At 32.5% G+C, this 16947-nt stretch overlaps 1 protein-coding gene across 5 annotated transcripts in view; it reads right to left on the reverse strand.

Annotated features, from left to right (window-relative positions):
* The window catches only part of si:ch211-1e14.1, a 94034-nt gene that overhangs the window by 15935 nt on the left and 61152 nt on the right, over positions 1–16947 (reverse strand). For 2 of the 5 annotated variants that reach the window (XM_073929902.1, XM_073929899.1), the window contains exons 12-15: positions 10638–10843; positions 5187–5323; positions 1377–1391; positions 8–213 (exon numbers count right to left, since the gene is read on the reverse strand). In XM_073929902.1, coding sequence (XP_073786003.1) covers positions 8–213; positions 1377–1391; positions 5187–5323; positions 10638–10843 — 564 coding nt within the window. Of the gene's footprint in view, positions 1–7; positions 214–1376; positions 1392–5186; positions 5324–10637; positions 10844–14952; positions 15121–16394; positions 16554–16947 lie in introns of all 5 variants that reach the window. The other 3 variants (XM_073929903.1, XM_073929900.1, XM_073929898.1) reach the window with 2 other exon arrangements.

The raw sequence follows: 16947 nt of genomic DNA on the forward strand, positions 1-16947 counted from the left end.
AAGGTACCTCTTTGTTAAGCTTGGCATTTTCTGCCGCTTTGTCATTAGCTGTAGTGTTAGGTAGAGGCAGAGCTGGCATTGGCTGCATGGCGATGAGCTGGATTTTATTAGGGAGACGTTTGGGGCCATCAACTGGACGTGACATTCGGTCCACATGCTCAAAAATGGAGGCTGAAGATAATGGCTCATCCATGCCGTTCATTGGGGGTGGACCTATAAAGATAAACACCAAAGTTTGAAGATCAATATTCGCAATTACCTGATTAAAAGTAATGGTAAAGACTTTTGCGATATTAATTTCAAATAAATAATTGAATACATATTTTTTCATTGCAGAATAATTGACAAACAAATGTATGATGGTTCCTTCTGAATTAATACAAGCAAAACACTCATGCCGTTCATTGGGGGTGGACCTATAAAGATAAACACCAAAGTATGGAGATCAATATTCGCAATTACCTGATTAAAAGTAATGGTAAAGACTTTTGCGATATTAATTTCAAATAAATAATTGAATACATTTTCTTTTCATTGCAGAATAATTGACAAACAAATGTATGATGGTTCCTTCTGAATTAATACAATCAAAACACTGATACAATTTTAAAGGTGCAATAGAGTGCATTTATTTAATATGTAAATTGTTGTGATATATACTGTACATATAAGGTGTGGGGGGGGGGGGGTGATACGTCCTCCTCACTTTTAGAGACAGACTATTTAGAACCATTTAGAAACATATGATTAAGAATCTAAACTTTAGGATTTCATACAGCTGTCCAAATGGGGGAAAAAGAGATGCACTTGAAAATGCTCAACTTCTCTGTTTTTACTGTATTTATTAGGTATGGGTATGAGTATAAAATGTATATTTGTTTTATTTAAGAAAGGTCTGATAACATTTCTTTTATATTAAAAAAATAATAGTTCAGAGCATTTTTTCTTCCACAAAAAGGCAACTGTTCAGAAAAAACTAATGTTATGACTTGTTGCGACTGAAAAATCAAGGTTATTCCTCCCAATATTTATATTTTAGCACTTCTGAAGTAAAAAAAAAAGGTATTTTGCTGTAGAATAATTTGCTTATAGAATAAAATAAATATGACTTTTACTGAATATCAGCAAAACATATATCAAAACTAACACAATAATCATAAAAATCCAGAGAAACTGAGAATTTTCATGTAGCCTATTATTTTTCCATCTAAAAAAAAACCTCTCTGAAGTAACATTTTTCACCAGAAGGGGGCAGCATCAGCATCTTCCTGAACCTCATTTTACATCAAACATGAAAGACCTCAAGACTGGAGCATGATAAATCTTTTGAAAATAAAAACATCTAACACTAATGTACCACACAGCATTACTCTTACCAATTCTATTCTTTCCTGTGAGCCAGTAACAGAGGGATGAATGGATGGAAGGAGCATAAAAGAGAGAAAAAAAATAAATGACAGCTGAAATAATGGAGATGAAATAAAACAAGATGTTTGTAATGTAAAAGCATATTTGAGTGGAATATTTGACAGAGAAGTTAATCTTTATTTAAAAATTTAAATAAATGCAGACATGTAAGCAGAAGACACACAAAAATCATGAATAAATCTTACCAACCCTAATGTTTTGAAAAGTATTGTATGAGCAATTCCATGCAAATGTCAACCTTGCCATGAAAAATTTTCATCAAAAAATGAAAACAGTTTCTACGTTTTTTGGGTAAGCAAGTATTTTAAAGTACTTTAGAAATACTCAAAAATGCATCTGTCAATGTATTCAAACTATTATAAATGATTAACCAAAATCACACAAGTGACAATTTCACATCTGTCACATCCATAACTTAGAGATGTCACATCCATTACGACAGTTTTCCTCATAAATGCAAAAATATTATATAAAATAAAATCAATTATTTTTGTTCAATAGTAAGCCGACTCTTATACTTTTGATTAGCATTGTTTCTTTAGGATTGAGCAGTTTAATTCACAAAATTTCTACAAAGCAGGTCGTATTCTGTAAAATTGCTAACTTTTTTGGTCACATCCATAACGCAAGCTTATTTTCCTTATTTAAAGTACAAAACATGTTTACAAATTAATATTTTTTGACCCCTTAACTAGTCAGTTGTTCTGGAAAATATAAAGAGATCTCAGTGAATTTATGTTTTAAGTTTTTACTGCAAAAGTCACATCCATAATGCTGGAATTGCTCAAATATTATTAAAATATGTAAAAAGGAGTCAGGGTACACATACACAGCAATGGGGAAAAAATAAGAGACGCACTTAAAATGTTTAGTTCTCTGCTTTTTCTGTATTTACAAGGTAAGAAAAAAAACAATCATAAGAGAAAACATTTATTTTATTCACTTTTTTAAACGCCATGCCATAATTCCCATGGAATAAAAAAAATAAAAATAAAAAATAAACATAATATATGTATTATTAACATTATTAAGTCATAAAAAATTTCTGTATTTTTGTGTTTGTTAGTTTATATATATTCATTCATTTCGGCTTAGTCCCTTTATTAATCAGGTGTCGTCACAGCGGAATGAACCGCCAACTTATCCAGCGTGTGTGTGTATGTATATATATATATATATATATATATATATATATATATATATATATATATATATATATATATATATATATATATATATATATATATATATATATATATATAAATAAATTATAACAACAAACTTGGAACATAATCATGAAAAGAGGTATTCATTAATTTATTAATTGCTTTTCCATTATAAAGACTACAATTAGCTCAGATCTCAGAGTAAAATATAATATGTAATTAACAAAGCTATAAAAGAAAAACAATCAGTATTTTTGTGTTATTTGTTGCTTTTCAACCTCTGTTTTACTTTTTTTATACCATGCCATAATCTCCATGGTGACATCAGAATAAAATAAAAATAAATTAAATTAAATTAAAAAATAAATAAATAAAATAAAAACAAATAATAATTGTAAAAAATAAAATAAAAATAATATGTATCATATTATATAAAAATGTGTATTATATTATATATATGTATAAAATAAATTTCAGTATTTCTGTGTTAGTAAGTTTATACATATAAAAAATTAAATAAAACAACAAATCTGGAGCATAATCATGAAAAGAGGTGCTTATTACCTTTTTTAATGTCTTGCCATTAAAAAGACTCCAATTATCTCAGATCTAAAAAAAAACTAACTATAATATTAATAAAATATAAAATAACAATTAAATATATAACTAACAAATCTATAAAAGAAAAAAAACTGTGTTTTTTATCTCTATATGCTTTTATTTTGATAAAGAAATTAATTTCAGATTTAAAACTCAATCAAAATTTAAAAAATTTATATACAAGATGATACCTAGGACAAAAGAAAACATTTAAACACACTTCTGAATAAAACCTATTTACAATAAAAGCGGTACTGTGCATTAAAACACTCTTAGCAGTCAGTTTAAGTAAAGTATGACGGTGAGAGGTGGATAAAAAAGTGATTTTCAAAGCAGAAGAGTGTTAAAATGAAAAGAAAGCAGACAGACAGAGAGAAAAAGAAAAAGCCAGGTGCTATGATTGAATTCTGTGTCATTTCTTGGCTAGTCAGACTGCAGCCTATTTAGTCTTCTAGAGCAGAAATGAGTCTTGAGAAAGGGTCATCGCTACAGGCACTGTTTGACAAGAGATGAACACACAGAAAGGGGGAGAGAGAGAGAGAGAGAGATAAAGGGAAATAGAGTGACAAAGTGAAGAAAAAGAAGAAAAAACTCCAGCAGCTAAGAGTAAGGACGAGGGTTAGTCATCCTTCACAAAGCAGATGGGATGAATGAGGCTGGACTGACTAGAAAGGAAATCAAAAGGAAGAACCACAAATCTTCAGCTTTTTATTACTTTCCCTTCGCTGTAAAGCTCACATTACATGCTCTTTCTCTACTGGCTATTATGGAGGACTAGGACCGACACTTGATAAAAAATTAAAAAAATTAAATGAAAAAACAAAAATTGGCAGCTAATGTGAATTAGTGTTCAGTCTAAATGTCGTTGGCTGCTCCCACATACAGTGGTCACCATAAATGAGTGCACCCTATTTTGAAAATGAATAGTTTTATCTATTTCTCAGTGAATATAGGCAAAACAGATTTATTTAGCAGATATATTTAGTGAAATAATATTTTATTCAACAAACATATTTAGAAATAGAAAGATAATACAATTAAATTTGAATTTAAATTTAAATATATTCCATTTGCAGTGTTACTTTAGCTTTATTTACCACAACAGTCTATAAATTACTGTAGTTTTTATTTACTTTGAGCTTTAGTCATTTGTTATTTGCATTTGTAATTTTTTATAAATATTAATTATTTTTTTCAATCAGTTTTTTTACTTTAACTTGATACAATTTGTATATTTAGCTTATTTTCAGCTTTTATTTAAATTTTAAATGACATCAATGGTTTTTATTCTAGTCTCCATTAATAACACTTTTATTGTTACATTTATGTCAATTCTGTCGATTCTTTTTAGAAGGCCTACCTAAATATTTAATCTAAGTTTTAAATCCTAAAAATAATATGTTAAATATTCATAACTTATTAAATGCAAGTAAAAATGAAAGCAAAGTATAAAACATGTTAATTAAAATTAATAAATATTTTGGCGTTGTATTATAATCCTTAGGCTTAAAAAAAATCTAATGATTTTTGTTCTAAATGTGCCTGATATTACTATAATACTATAATTATTGAATTAAATTATGGTGTTTTTCTAGATTATTTATTCATTTATTTAATTTCAGTGATTTGTATTTATTTTTGGTCAGAGTAAAAGAAAATCAAACCAGACATTTTCGATTATATGAATTAGAAAATAATGCTGTATTTAACTGTATTTGATGCATGAAAACTCTCGTCTTTTAAAATCTTTTTTTTTTAATAAATAAGGAATCCAATTAATAATTTTTGTCTTTTACAGAACACCATTGGTTACCAACTTCACTACATCATGCATACATACAAGGACTAAATGCTTCATATCTGTCATAAATTGTTCGCAACAGTGCTAAATGCAAAAGTAAGATAAAGTGTGTCTGTGAGACCAGTTTCAGTCTCTCTGCAATTCAATAGGACAAGAAAAAGTATTGTGATATGTGAACATTACAAACTTACCGTTGAGTCCGTTAGCAGCCGATTTACGTGTCTGCTTTGGATCGCTAGGGAGACCAGCGGGTCTCGTGCCCTCCTCAGGTGAGCCTCTTTCACTGGCCGGATCACTGCCAATAGAGTCGCCCTCAGATGGTGAAATCCTGACAAAAACACAAGAAAGATGCTTTCATTCTAAACCATTTATCTTTACCAAACATACATATATCTTTACCACACCAATATCTTTGCATTATGCAATACAATTAATTTTTTGATAACATTTTACATGTGATAAAATAACAAAAGCAGCAACTCTATTAAATTATATTTGTACCAATAAAAATAAAGCAACTTATTAAAATTTGATGCAACTTTTCCAGAATATTTCAAAAACACTATTACAAATGAAGAAAAATCTTAGACATGTTAACTAAGTCGCAAAAATGCTCTGTTTCTTTTAATGTTAACTATTTTCAAACATTTGTTTTTCTAAATCATTTATTTCAAGAGTTCACACTTAGCTCATGACTTACGAAAGCTCATTTGGCATGCTGTCCCGGGAGAGAGCACTGAGCTCAAGGCATTCCTCGAGTCCAGGGCTTCCTCCCTTTGTGGGGCGAAGGGAGATTGAGCTCAGGGCGATCTCAAAACTCCCCCGCAGCTAGCCAAGGTGAACTTCCTGAGAGTGAGACGACTAGTAAAAGAGACTTAGGTTTAAGAGGTCTATGATGCAGAGCAAACATTTTTTAATTTTTTTTATGCTTTGGGAGAGAACTGAAACACCGGGGCGGGGGGAAAAGTGCTAGAACCATGCAGAGATTCCAGAAGCTCAAGTAGGGAGCTGGAGCTAATGGGTATTGCTGCTGGTTGCTGGGCCGCCGAGCCACCTATTTTTGATAAAGGTGGAAGAAGGGGGAGGAGGGGGGATTCTTCAAGATGAAGATAGTTGTAAGTGGAAAAGGAGGAGATATATATAGGCACTAGGGACCCTTGATTGGAGGATCGTGATTAGCTAATATGAGCCAGCTGGTTTAATCATGGAGTACGTACTCCTCTCGAAATTAGTTTAATAAATTAAACTTCACTTATGAATGTGATGCTACAGATTTCATGTTAAAGACTTTAATGCCGATAAAGGTAAAACTAATCATCAAAAGCTCAATAGCCAATCAAAGTAGACCATGACTAAACCCGTCTCCATGTGAGGTTTGTGTCAAAATAGCGAACGAAAGATGTGCGAAGCGTAAGCAAAATCCGTTGCATCAATATAATACTTGCAAATAATAGCAAACAATATTTAGGAATAGTTAACGAATTCAATATATTGGAAGATTGTTTTATGTTTCTACTTTTTCATAATGTCATTTTGTTTTCCAATATCTTTCCACTATTTTTTAAATGTACATTTTTATTGGCACAAATATAATTCTACACATTTAAATGAATAGCTAATTCATACATATACACCTTTTAACTTCTTCTTTGTGTATAATTCTGGGATATAATTCACAACCCAATTCCTCAAAACACAGCAGACATCCTTGTCTGACAGACAACAATATTTATCACTCATCCAGTTTTGATGAGGCATGTGTCTCCAGGGTAAAAGCAAGAGGACGATGACCTAATCCTATCATGCTCCAAAAGAGCACTTTCAGATCTAATGTGACCACACAAAGGGTCAGAATTTGGTCATGAGTCCATTACCTATTCACAATACGCTTATAGTCTAGATAAATAACTAAAACATATATTAGAAATGTATTTATATTTTGTATTGTTTTAGTTTAGATTGGTTGACATCTATTAAAAGACAAAAATATCACTTTTTCTATTTTAACAATATTGAATTTGTAATTGTTTTTACACAATAAAAGAATGTGTACTGCACATATTAATTTTGTAAATCTAAATACAAACATACATGTAGATATTTGAGTAAATGTTTATTTTTAGTTAAAAATTTATAGTTATAAAAATCAAATATAAATTATAGATAAATATAAATGTAAAAAATTTGGTTTTGTATGTTTTGTATTATATATATATATATATATATATATATATATATATATATATATGCACGCACGCACACACACACACACACATTAGTTATGCACACTGAGTACACACACGTTTTGTAAATACAAACTTTTAATCTGAATGCCTTTAATCAAGATTAATAGCTTGACAACACTAAAGTAATTTAAAGTAAAGTTATTTTATTCTAAAAATATATTTAAAAATACACATTATTCAATTTGAGCTAATATAATAATGAATGTATCAAAATGACATAACTTTCATGGTCTACATGGTTTCAGCTCTTGTAATCTTGGTAAGACATGAGATCTGTAGTAACTTCACCCCCAAGACCCTTTATTGATCAGAGTGTGAGATGTAATCCTCTTTAAAAGCTTTCTATTGATCACCAATCGACTCACTCTTAGCTAGATTTCAACATTTAAATAAATGAACAAATTATTTTAAAGAGGTTCATTCAGCAAAAAAAGCTACAACAAAAAAAAAAAGAGGCTAGCTTGAGGTTTAAAAATAGTTTAACAAATTAACATTGTAATTCACTATTACAGTGTAAAGTATAAAAAAATGCTTTAAATTGTTGGTACTTTTGATTGCCATTAATAATTGTGATAAGTGTTTTGAGTAAAATGTTAATTTGGGTTTTATTACATAAACTACTGATATCACCTTTTTAATATTATTTGTTATCGTAAAATTTTAAATATCTATATTATTTATAGCATTACAGTATTTATAGTGTTATATAGGGCGGGCCATTTAGATACAAGATGTGCAGCACCTGAAACTACGGATACTGGAAGCCAGTGCTGCCATTTCTCCTGTGGTGTTGCCATCAGTGTGTGAAGAGTGGGAGAAGTGGGTTGCATTGACAATCCAACACAATGGGCAGCACATTGAACACATTTTATAAGTGGTTAGAAACTTGTAAATAACTCATGAAAGAATAAAGTTAAAACCAAGCACACCATTGTTTTTCTTGTGAAATTCCCAATAAGTTTGATGTGTCACATTACCTTCTTTCTATTGAAAAACAAAAGTTGGATCCAAGAAGGCCGACTTCAAAATGGCCACCATGGTCATCCCCCATCTTGAAAAGTTTTCCCCCCACACATATACTAATGTGCCACAAACAGAACGTTAATATCACCAACCATTCCCATTTTATTAAGGTGTATCCATATAAATGGCCCAATCTGTAGTATTTATTTGCAAAAAAAAAAAAACGACAAAAGGTCAAAATAAAACATTTTATGTTTTCACTTCTTAAATTTTGGGGAAAAAATTGTGTATCAACACATTTTATACAAATATAGCTATGAATTAATTGGAAATTCCCAATTTCTCTGGATTAAGTGAGTATAGGTTTAGCGAAAATGTTTATTTTTGATTTACTCTATAACATTCTGGTAACAATTCTTCTTTTATTTCAAATAAAAATTGTCCTTTAGAGCATAACACATCTGAACTTAAAATATTGACATTGAACTGTCTTTTTTATTTTATGCAACAAAAAAAGCTCTAAATAACAATACTTTTAGTAAAAATTTGGAAGAAATGTAGTTTGCATATATCAAAAGAAGATGTTTCCAGACCTAAATACTATTTATTATATGAAAAAAAACACGTTTTCAGACCTAAATATTAACCCTTGTGGGCTCATAAAGAAGTTTTCATTTAGCACTGGGCGATTAATCGAAAAGTAATTGAAATCGACATTCAGAACCTACAATCAATCTAATTCTTTTAGGTCAATTTTTTCAATTACTTAATTAATTACCCTATCGCTTTTGTAGTCATGTGACCCTGCTCTGTTAAAACTTATTAAAACTTCTGCATCGAATGCACGGGTGTGGTCTGCTGCAGCCTTTGCATGGTCCCTTTCCTCTGCACCTCTCAAAAAATGTAACTACACTTCGCACATTTGCACTACATTGAAGATGATTGGAAGCTGCACTATTTACCATTACAATAAAATTATTATTTACATTAAAATATTTGTTTACAGAAGATACGCAAAATACACTGTTTAAAATATTACATACAGGATATACAAAAGTTTTTTTTTTTTTGTAGTGAAACTGCTATTTTCTACTTTTAATATGAAAAACTTTGAAAATAATTAATTTTGTTTCCAAAAGTGTTTTTTGTTTTCACTTTTTTATTTGAAAAAATTGACTGTTGGTTTTAGGCAATGTGTGTTTTACTTTCAGTTGTTCAATGTTGATGTTCAATAAATCATAATGAATTAGATGGTGTGTGTTTCCTTTAATTACTTTAAAATCAAGCAATGCACCCTTCATTCAGAAATCTCTCACTTGTAATATGTGAGCATATTTACTGTACAAAACTCATCAGTGAACTCTGAAAGCAACAAAATAAAATAAATGAATAAAATAATCGTTCTTTAATCGTAATCCAATTACAATTTTCAATTAATCGAGATTTAGATTTTACGCCAAATTGCTCAGCCCTATTTATCCACTCTGAGGTGATTTTGAGTATTAATTTGCCCACAGCTTTCTCTGTTTCAGCAAATGGAATAATTTTTTGGTGACAAATCTTATTTTAACACATATTTTGGGGAAATTATTTGAAAATTTTTACAAACTGAACAATACACTTTGAGCAAATCGACTGCCCTTTCATTATGTTAGAGGCAGTTTTTGCCCCACTGACTTCCATTATAATAATATTTTTTGTTTGCAAAGCCATGACACCATATTATTATGTATTGTTGGTGGTTTTCCTTGTTGGGAAGACGTACAATTTGTAACTGATGCTGTTGATCATCAGTTGCAGTGCAAGAAAGCTTAGTTTCTGGCTATTATGTTGAGTATAGTGTGTGTACATGTGTGTGTGAGAGATACCTTTGTGTACTTAAACATATCAAGGTGAGAAAATCAAAATAAGCACCTCAGCTCTCAGAACACAGTAAACATAGTAAGTATACGTATGCATGCACACTATGATTTGTTGTTATGCTCCACAGAACTCCATATAAAAGCCACAATTTAGTTTGCGCAGGCCTGTCTAAAGGGTTAATGCTGCCAACTGATGAGCAACAGTACAGAGTACAAACTTGACCTCTTCCTAACAGGAAAAACCAACAACGAAGAATGCATGAATATATGGTGTCATGGCTTTGCAATCAAAAAATGTAATTATAATGGAAGTTAATGAGGCAAAAAAAAAGTCACCAACATAACAAAAAGGTGGTAAATTTAAACAATACACAAGGATTAAGAGGGTGGGGTAACTTATTATTATGTAATAAATAATATTAACATTTAAATCAAATACTACTGTAAATGTGCTGTTCATTGCTAGTTCATGTTACTAATAAAACAGGAACTTAATCTCACAGTGTTATCAAAAACTGAACTGTGGCTAAAACACTTGATCCTGAACATCAAAGAAACCCATCAGACTTACTGTCCCCTGCGTCTTTGGCCACTGCGGGACGCTTTGGATGAAGATTTGGACTTTGGTGTGGGCACCTCTGCATTTTCAGCTGGGCTTTGCTCCTTTGCAGGGACCGGAAGTGGCAACGGGTCCTGAATGACCATGAGATCATCCTTACTGTGCTGTCCCATGTGCAGCTTGGCAAAGTCGAAACCTTTCACGCTGGGTGCCTGCAGCTAAAGACCACCACAACAAAGAGAGGAGGAAGTGTTAATTTAGATAATCAAAACTAATGCAGAATGTTTCTCTCTTTTTTTGGGGGGAAGGATATTGAAGAACTGCAAAAAGTAGTGATAAAGGTTACACAAATTAAGGTTTAATTATCACTATTGTGTTCTTTTTGCAATAAAAAACGTTCATGTATTGTGTAACATAGCTAGTTAAATAAACTAGCTAGATGGCAATGTAACAAAAGCCAAAGTAAAAGATAAGTAAGGGATAAAGTACATCCAGTTGGTTATCACAGAATAAAGCTAGATAGGTTTATCGGCAGCCCCCAGCGAAGTGATGTTCTATAAAACTGAAGGGCTATATTCTGCTTTTACAACCACCTGGATGTATTTTCCCATTTATTACAGGACTACTTGATGCAAAACATGAAAATTAGACTCAAAACATTGTTCCGAGCCATGGTAGTTTACTAATTCTTTAATTAAAGGCAAAATTGACAGAAACAAAGTCAGTTGAATGGAGCATAAACTAACCTCCATTCTATTCAGTCACAAGATAGCGCAAAATAGTTCAAAACAATGGCAGAGAAAAACAAGCATAAACTGTAAAAAGCAATTAGATACTTTACTTTAAAAAGTGATTAAAGCGTTACTTTTAAAAATATGTAAATTACTTTTTACAGTGTATATTGTCTGTAGACGAGAATGTTCACTAATGTTCAAGTTAATTCAGAGTTCCCAGACGAGCCGATGTTATTCAGCGGTTGTTATCTAGGAATAACATACTGGGGAACATCATCACTGACCAATCAGAATCAAGTATTTCACACAGCCATGTGATAAATAGATTTATTGCCTCCCAAAAGAAGGAAGGGTTTCTTTACTTTTAAAACCAGTAGTCAATAATTCCAGTCTTTGAGCACAAAGTTTGTAGCATCTTTGCAAAATGCCAGTCAATGGTCTTCATTGGGTACTTTGAATGACTAACACTATATTAGTAGATGAGGCATGAAAGTTTGGTTTGTGTGACTGATATGTTGAGACACTGTGCTTTTTGTGCTGCAAAAGCCAATACAGTTCACAAGCACTTCCTAAAGATGAGGACTTGAATGCGATCTTTAATCGAACCATTTCAGACACAGTAAAAAAAGATTTGATGATGCAATAAATATTATGAAGACACATTTTTGTTTGGTTTTGAATGAATGTAAACCTAATGCGGAAGACCTCAAGAACAAACGCTGGAGTCTTTTGAATATCATAATAGGGGCACTTTAAAATGAGTACAAGCGTGTCTGACAAACACTATATTCAGAATCAGGTCAGGATTTGGTTCAAATTTCCTAAGAGACGGGCATGTAGTATGCAAAGCATAAAGAGAGAATATGAATTTCCCTAATCCACAGATTGTCACAGTGTCATTTAAATTAATTGGGCAAGAGGATAGTAATTGACTCTCAAAGAGACAATGATAAGACTGAGCATTCAAAATGGATGCACTTGATTAGAGGTCAGCAGACTGACCGCGGGGCAGCCGGCTGTAATGGCCTGTCTGTCTGCAGCACTCTGAAAGATTTAATGAAGCGAGCAAACACAACAGCAGAGTAAGCTCATTCAAACCAGCTCATTCAGAGACCAGCAGCCACTGGAAAACCTGTGAAGTTGTAAAGGAAAATAGTTATGTTTAGTTACCTAATAATTGACATACCTAAAAATATACATGTTTAGGTATCTTCAGGAAGTGAGGTGACCTTTTATTATTAGAAAATCAAAGAAATTTTTAACCAAAGGCTACTCGCACTTCGAGAATCAAAAAACATGTATAGACAAAAAAAAGTTGTTTCTGACAGCACGTAAAATTTTATTGTAATGTAATATGTGTATTTATACAACAGTTCTGGTTCCTGAATCTGATTGGCTGACAGCCGTGCAATATTCTGCTAATAACAGCACTTGTCCAGCCTCTTCACTCGTGTAAAACTCCGCCCACATACAGCAACAAGCAGAGAACAGTTTACAGTTTGACAAATATTGCAGCTGTTGGACAACATAAATGTACTGTTGATGCTTTTTTAAGTCAAGAATGTAGTTGTTTAGATTGCAACTATGCAGTTTATTTATAAGAATAGTGCCTATTTTAAATATTTATAATTTCCGAGAGAAAGAACATCAGCGGCCATTAACCTGCCATTGATCAGAGCAAAGTCCATCCACAAGATGGCGACAGAGACCCCATAATAAGCCCTTGGATGAGGAAAAACTGTGTAATTTCTAACTGCAGCTGATCAAATCCTTATAAAACTGGTCAGTGACATTCTAAGTCGATCTCTCTCTTTTGTATGTTGTAGTGCTGTATATGTACTGTAGTAACTAGTGTATTGAGTGTGAGATGGGACTCACATATTAAGAATGTGTGTATTTTGTCTTGGCCACTCCTTGTATAACCCTGAGTCTGTTTCTGTTTTCATTAATAGAAACTAGTTCAGTAAACAGAAAGAAAGAAGAAATGCCCACATGTGTTTAGCGTTTTTCCTTATCACAAACACAACAGTAATCTGGTAGTGATTACGTTGCCTTGGATTTTTGTGGGATAATTATTGTGATCTCCCGATTGTAGCAGAGAAATACTGGAAAATCTCTGTAGACTGATGGCATTTCATGTCGTTCAGCCTTATATTATTAAAATGTCAGCAAAATCATCTTTTTTATCATCACTTTAGATTTTATGTTAGAGAGTCATTCAAATACTAGCTCTAAAGTGAAGTTTGGGAAGTAACAACGGTTTCTGTGAATGAGTAGCGGAAGAAAGTAGTTTCTCTTATAAAAGGATTTAGAGACTTTCGTGTTTGGTTTTAATTTTTATACACACGATTATGCCGTTCAATTGTTGTATAAACACAATATCACACTCGTTACCAGGGGCGTAGCAGCCATGTGTTTCCATTTAGAATGGTTTGACCATTTAGAAACAGGTGATTAATAATTATATGAACGTAAAAATGTCTGCTACGCCCCTGTTCGTAGCACACCCAAAGCACTTTAAAATCAAGAGAGGGGTCTTTCCGCACCAACATCAGGGTGCAGCATCCGCTTGGATGATCCGACGGCAGCCACAGGACAATGGCACTACTGCGCTCACCACACACTAGCTATAAGTGACACCAGTGACACCATAATTTACAGTATAGATTGTTTCAAACATGTCCACACTGTAAAAATTGTAATGAGCAAAACTCAAGACAACCAATCAAGTTATATTATGAAGCTTAACTTAATATTTTTAGTCATTTTAGTTTGATTAATGTAAGTTGAGATGACTAGAAAACTAAAAACAATTAAGGCAGAAATTCTTTTTACATGCCAGTTCTGTTATTGTAGGACAACTGATGGTATATTTTAATCCTCCTAAACATGACGCTGGGCAAAATGAACTGCAATTGGCTACTAGACATGTCAGTTAGACATCCTCTGGGTGGTTCTTAGCCAATGAAAGCTGCAAAAAAAAAATCTGGCTATGCAAATGACAGGATTTTCATTTCATGGTGACTCATTTCTTCAATGCTGATGGATCACTGCTGTTTGTTTGACTTTCCAGATCAAACAATGGTCACGATGGGTCAAATTAAATTCTAGGTTTCATATAATGCCAGAAAACACAGACATTTATGAAAAATGCATTAGCTGAGCGCTTGCAGAGAGCGTGGTGGCACAATAGAGACCGATCCACTAAAATATACTCATCTTCTGGGAGTACGTCTATTTCTCTGTTTCCCATCACATTCCCTTTCAAATGCAAATGAGGTTGTTCAGACAAATTCTGTTTTTGATAAAGAAAGCTCTTATCTCATTTCTGTGTGCCTGTACTGCTGCTGTAACCAAATCGAGCTCACAATGCAATGCACATGCTTAGACCAAATGGCCCAGACAGAGATTTTCATTGGCATATTCAAATAAATACACACATCTGTTGTTGTGATTACAGACTTTTTTTTCTTAACTGCTGGTTATCAGTGTCATAACAAGAGCAATTAGAGATACTAGGACTAACTGCTACATTCTAGTAAACACATCACTACGTCACACTACTCCTATTAGATACTGTACAGATCAGATACCTCCGGCCGCCTCAAACTATAAGGCTGTGATTTCTTAACAGCTTTCTTGGGTTTTTCTTTGGCTTCTTCTTCCTCCTCCTCTTCTTCTTCTTCCTCCTCCTCCTCCTCTTCTTCTTCCTCCTCAAAACTTTCTTTTTTCTTAAAGGTTCTGGCAGGGACTACAGGTTTCTGATTTAGATAAGGGCGCCAAGTCAGATTGCAGTGGGTAACCAATATGTCAGACCTTTCATTCATTTGCATTACCACTTTAGTATTCAGGAAAGCGAACAATGCTTATTATTAAACTAATCAATGAACATTTCGAGGTCAAGTTGACTGATTGATTGATTGATTGATTGATTTTTTAAAGGATTAACAATCTGATTGATTGATCGATTGATTGCTTGATTGATTTTTTAAAGGATTAACAATCAAAGACTGATTGAACTAAATAAAAAGTCACAACTGATTTATATTTCTAATAAAGGCTGCTTATTTAATAATAAACAACGCTTTTTGTATCAAATAGCACATTATAAAATCTAGGTTTATTTCTAATCTAGACATGACTTGCAATTCATTGAGATAATCTTAACCCACTCACCAAAGTGACAATAACAATTAAAATTGCAATATTCAAATAATTCTAATTAAAATAAAAGGCAAAACCCACTTCACAACTACTATACAATAACAATGGTATATAGGTGCTAAGGGCCTTTTAATATTTTGTGAATAATAAAATAATATAAAATAATAATAATAGTCATAATAATAATAAGAGCATTCCTGGTTAGAATTAGAAGTGCTTGAGAATTTAAAGCAGCAGAAAACAAAACTGCAGTACAGTTAACATTACAGTTCTCATTCTTGGTGGAAACGGGCCTTAAAGGGAGAGTTCCCCCAAAAAAATTATAACTCTTTTTCAAAACCATTTTCTCACATTCAACTTGTTCCAAACCTGTTTGAGTTTATTTCCCATGTTGAACACAAAAGAAAATATTTGTAGCAATGTCAGAAATAATAGCCATTTACATCCATATAGTAGTATTGTTTTTTCCCTCTACTATGGATGTCGATGGCTAATTGATTCTTTCAACATCCAACAACAACAACAACAACAACAACAACAGCAAAAACAAACTCATAAAGGTTTGGAAATACTTGAGGATGAGTAAAAGGTGAATAAATGTACTTTTTAAATGTACGCTCTGATTCAGTTAAACTAAGCTGATTTATTTAAATTAATCTCCTCAGAGTCAGAATGAGACGGTATATTCATAGAGATGATTCACAAAGAACCACAAACTGGTCCAGACACATCAGACTTTGACAGTTAAACTGGGGTGGCCATCTTCAGACAGCTAAAGGTCAAAGAGGAAGAGGATTCGAGTACTTGTACTAACTGGAGAACTATTCTATGAACTACAGGATACTGTGACGACTCCTCTACTAGCCTCTACCTTCTTCTCTTTCCTCTCTTCCTCTTCTTCATCTTCTTCCTCCTCCTCCTCTTCTTCTTCCTCCTCCTCCTCATCACTACTATCTAACACTTCTTTACTCTTGACAGGAGTCATTGACCTCTGGATTGCTGGTATGGATTTCTGTAATGAAGAGGTGGACTGCACAGGCATGGGGGAAAGGAGATTGTTAAGAAATGAATGGGTGTGTGTCAGGTAAAGAATAAAGAACAAAGTGAGAAAGAAAAGCTCTAATGTGTTTCAATCATTTGTAGCTATCAAAATAGGCAGCAAAATTAGAGACAGATGAGGAAGAGTTGCACAGTACGGTCCCTGAACAAGTGCACGGGAGAGAGGAAATAATCTTGTTTGCTTTTACAGTTATTTATTCAGCAGAAGCATTTATTTAAAGTGACTAAATTTATCATTTAAATTTGGCAACCACTCAACACTTTGCAGAGTTAAAATAAAAGTGAAGCTCTGGCACTGTTTTTTATTGTACACTATGTAATGTCTGTAGTCAGATTTTTATGGACTTCTTTTTTACCAGGAAAAA

The sequence above is a fragment of the Danio rerio genome, chromosome 18, assembly GCF_049306965.1.
Source record: "Danio rerio strain Tuebingen ecotype United States chromosome 18, GRCz12tu, whole genome shotgun sequence".
Classification (NCBI taxonomy): Eukaryota; Metazoa; Chordata; class Actinopteri; order Cypriniformes; family Danionidae; genus Danio; species Danio rerio.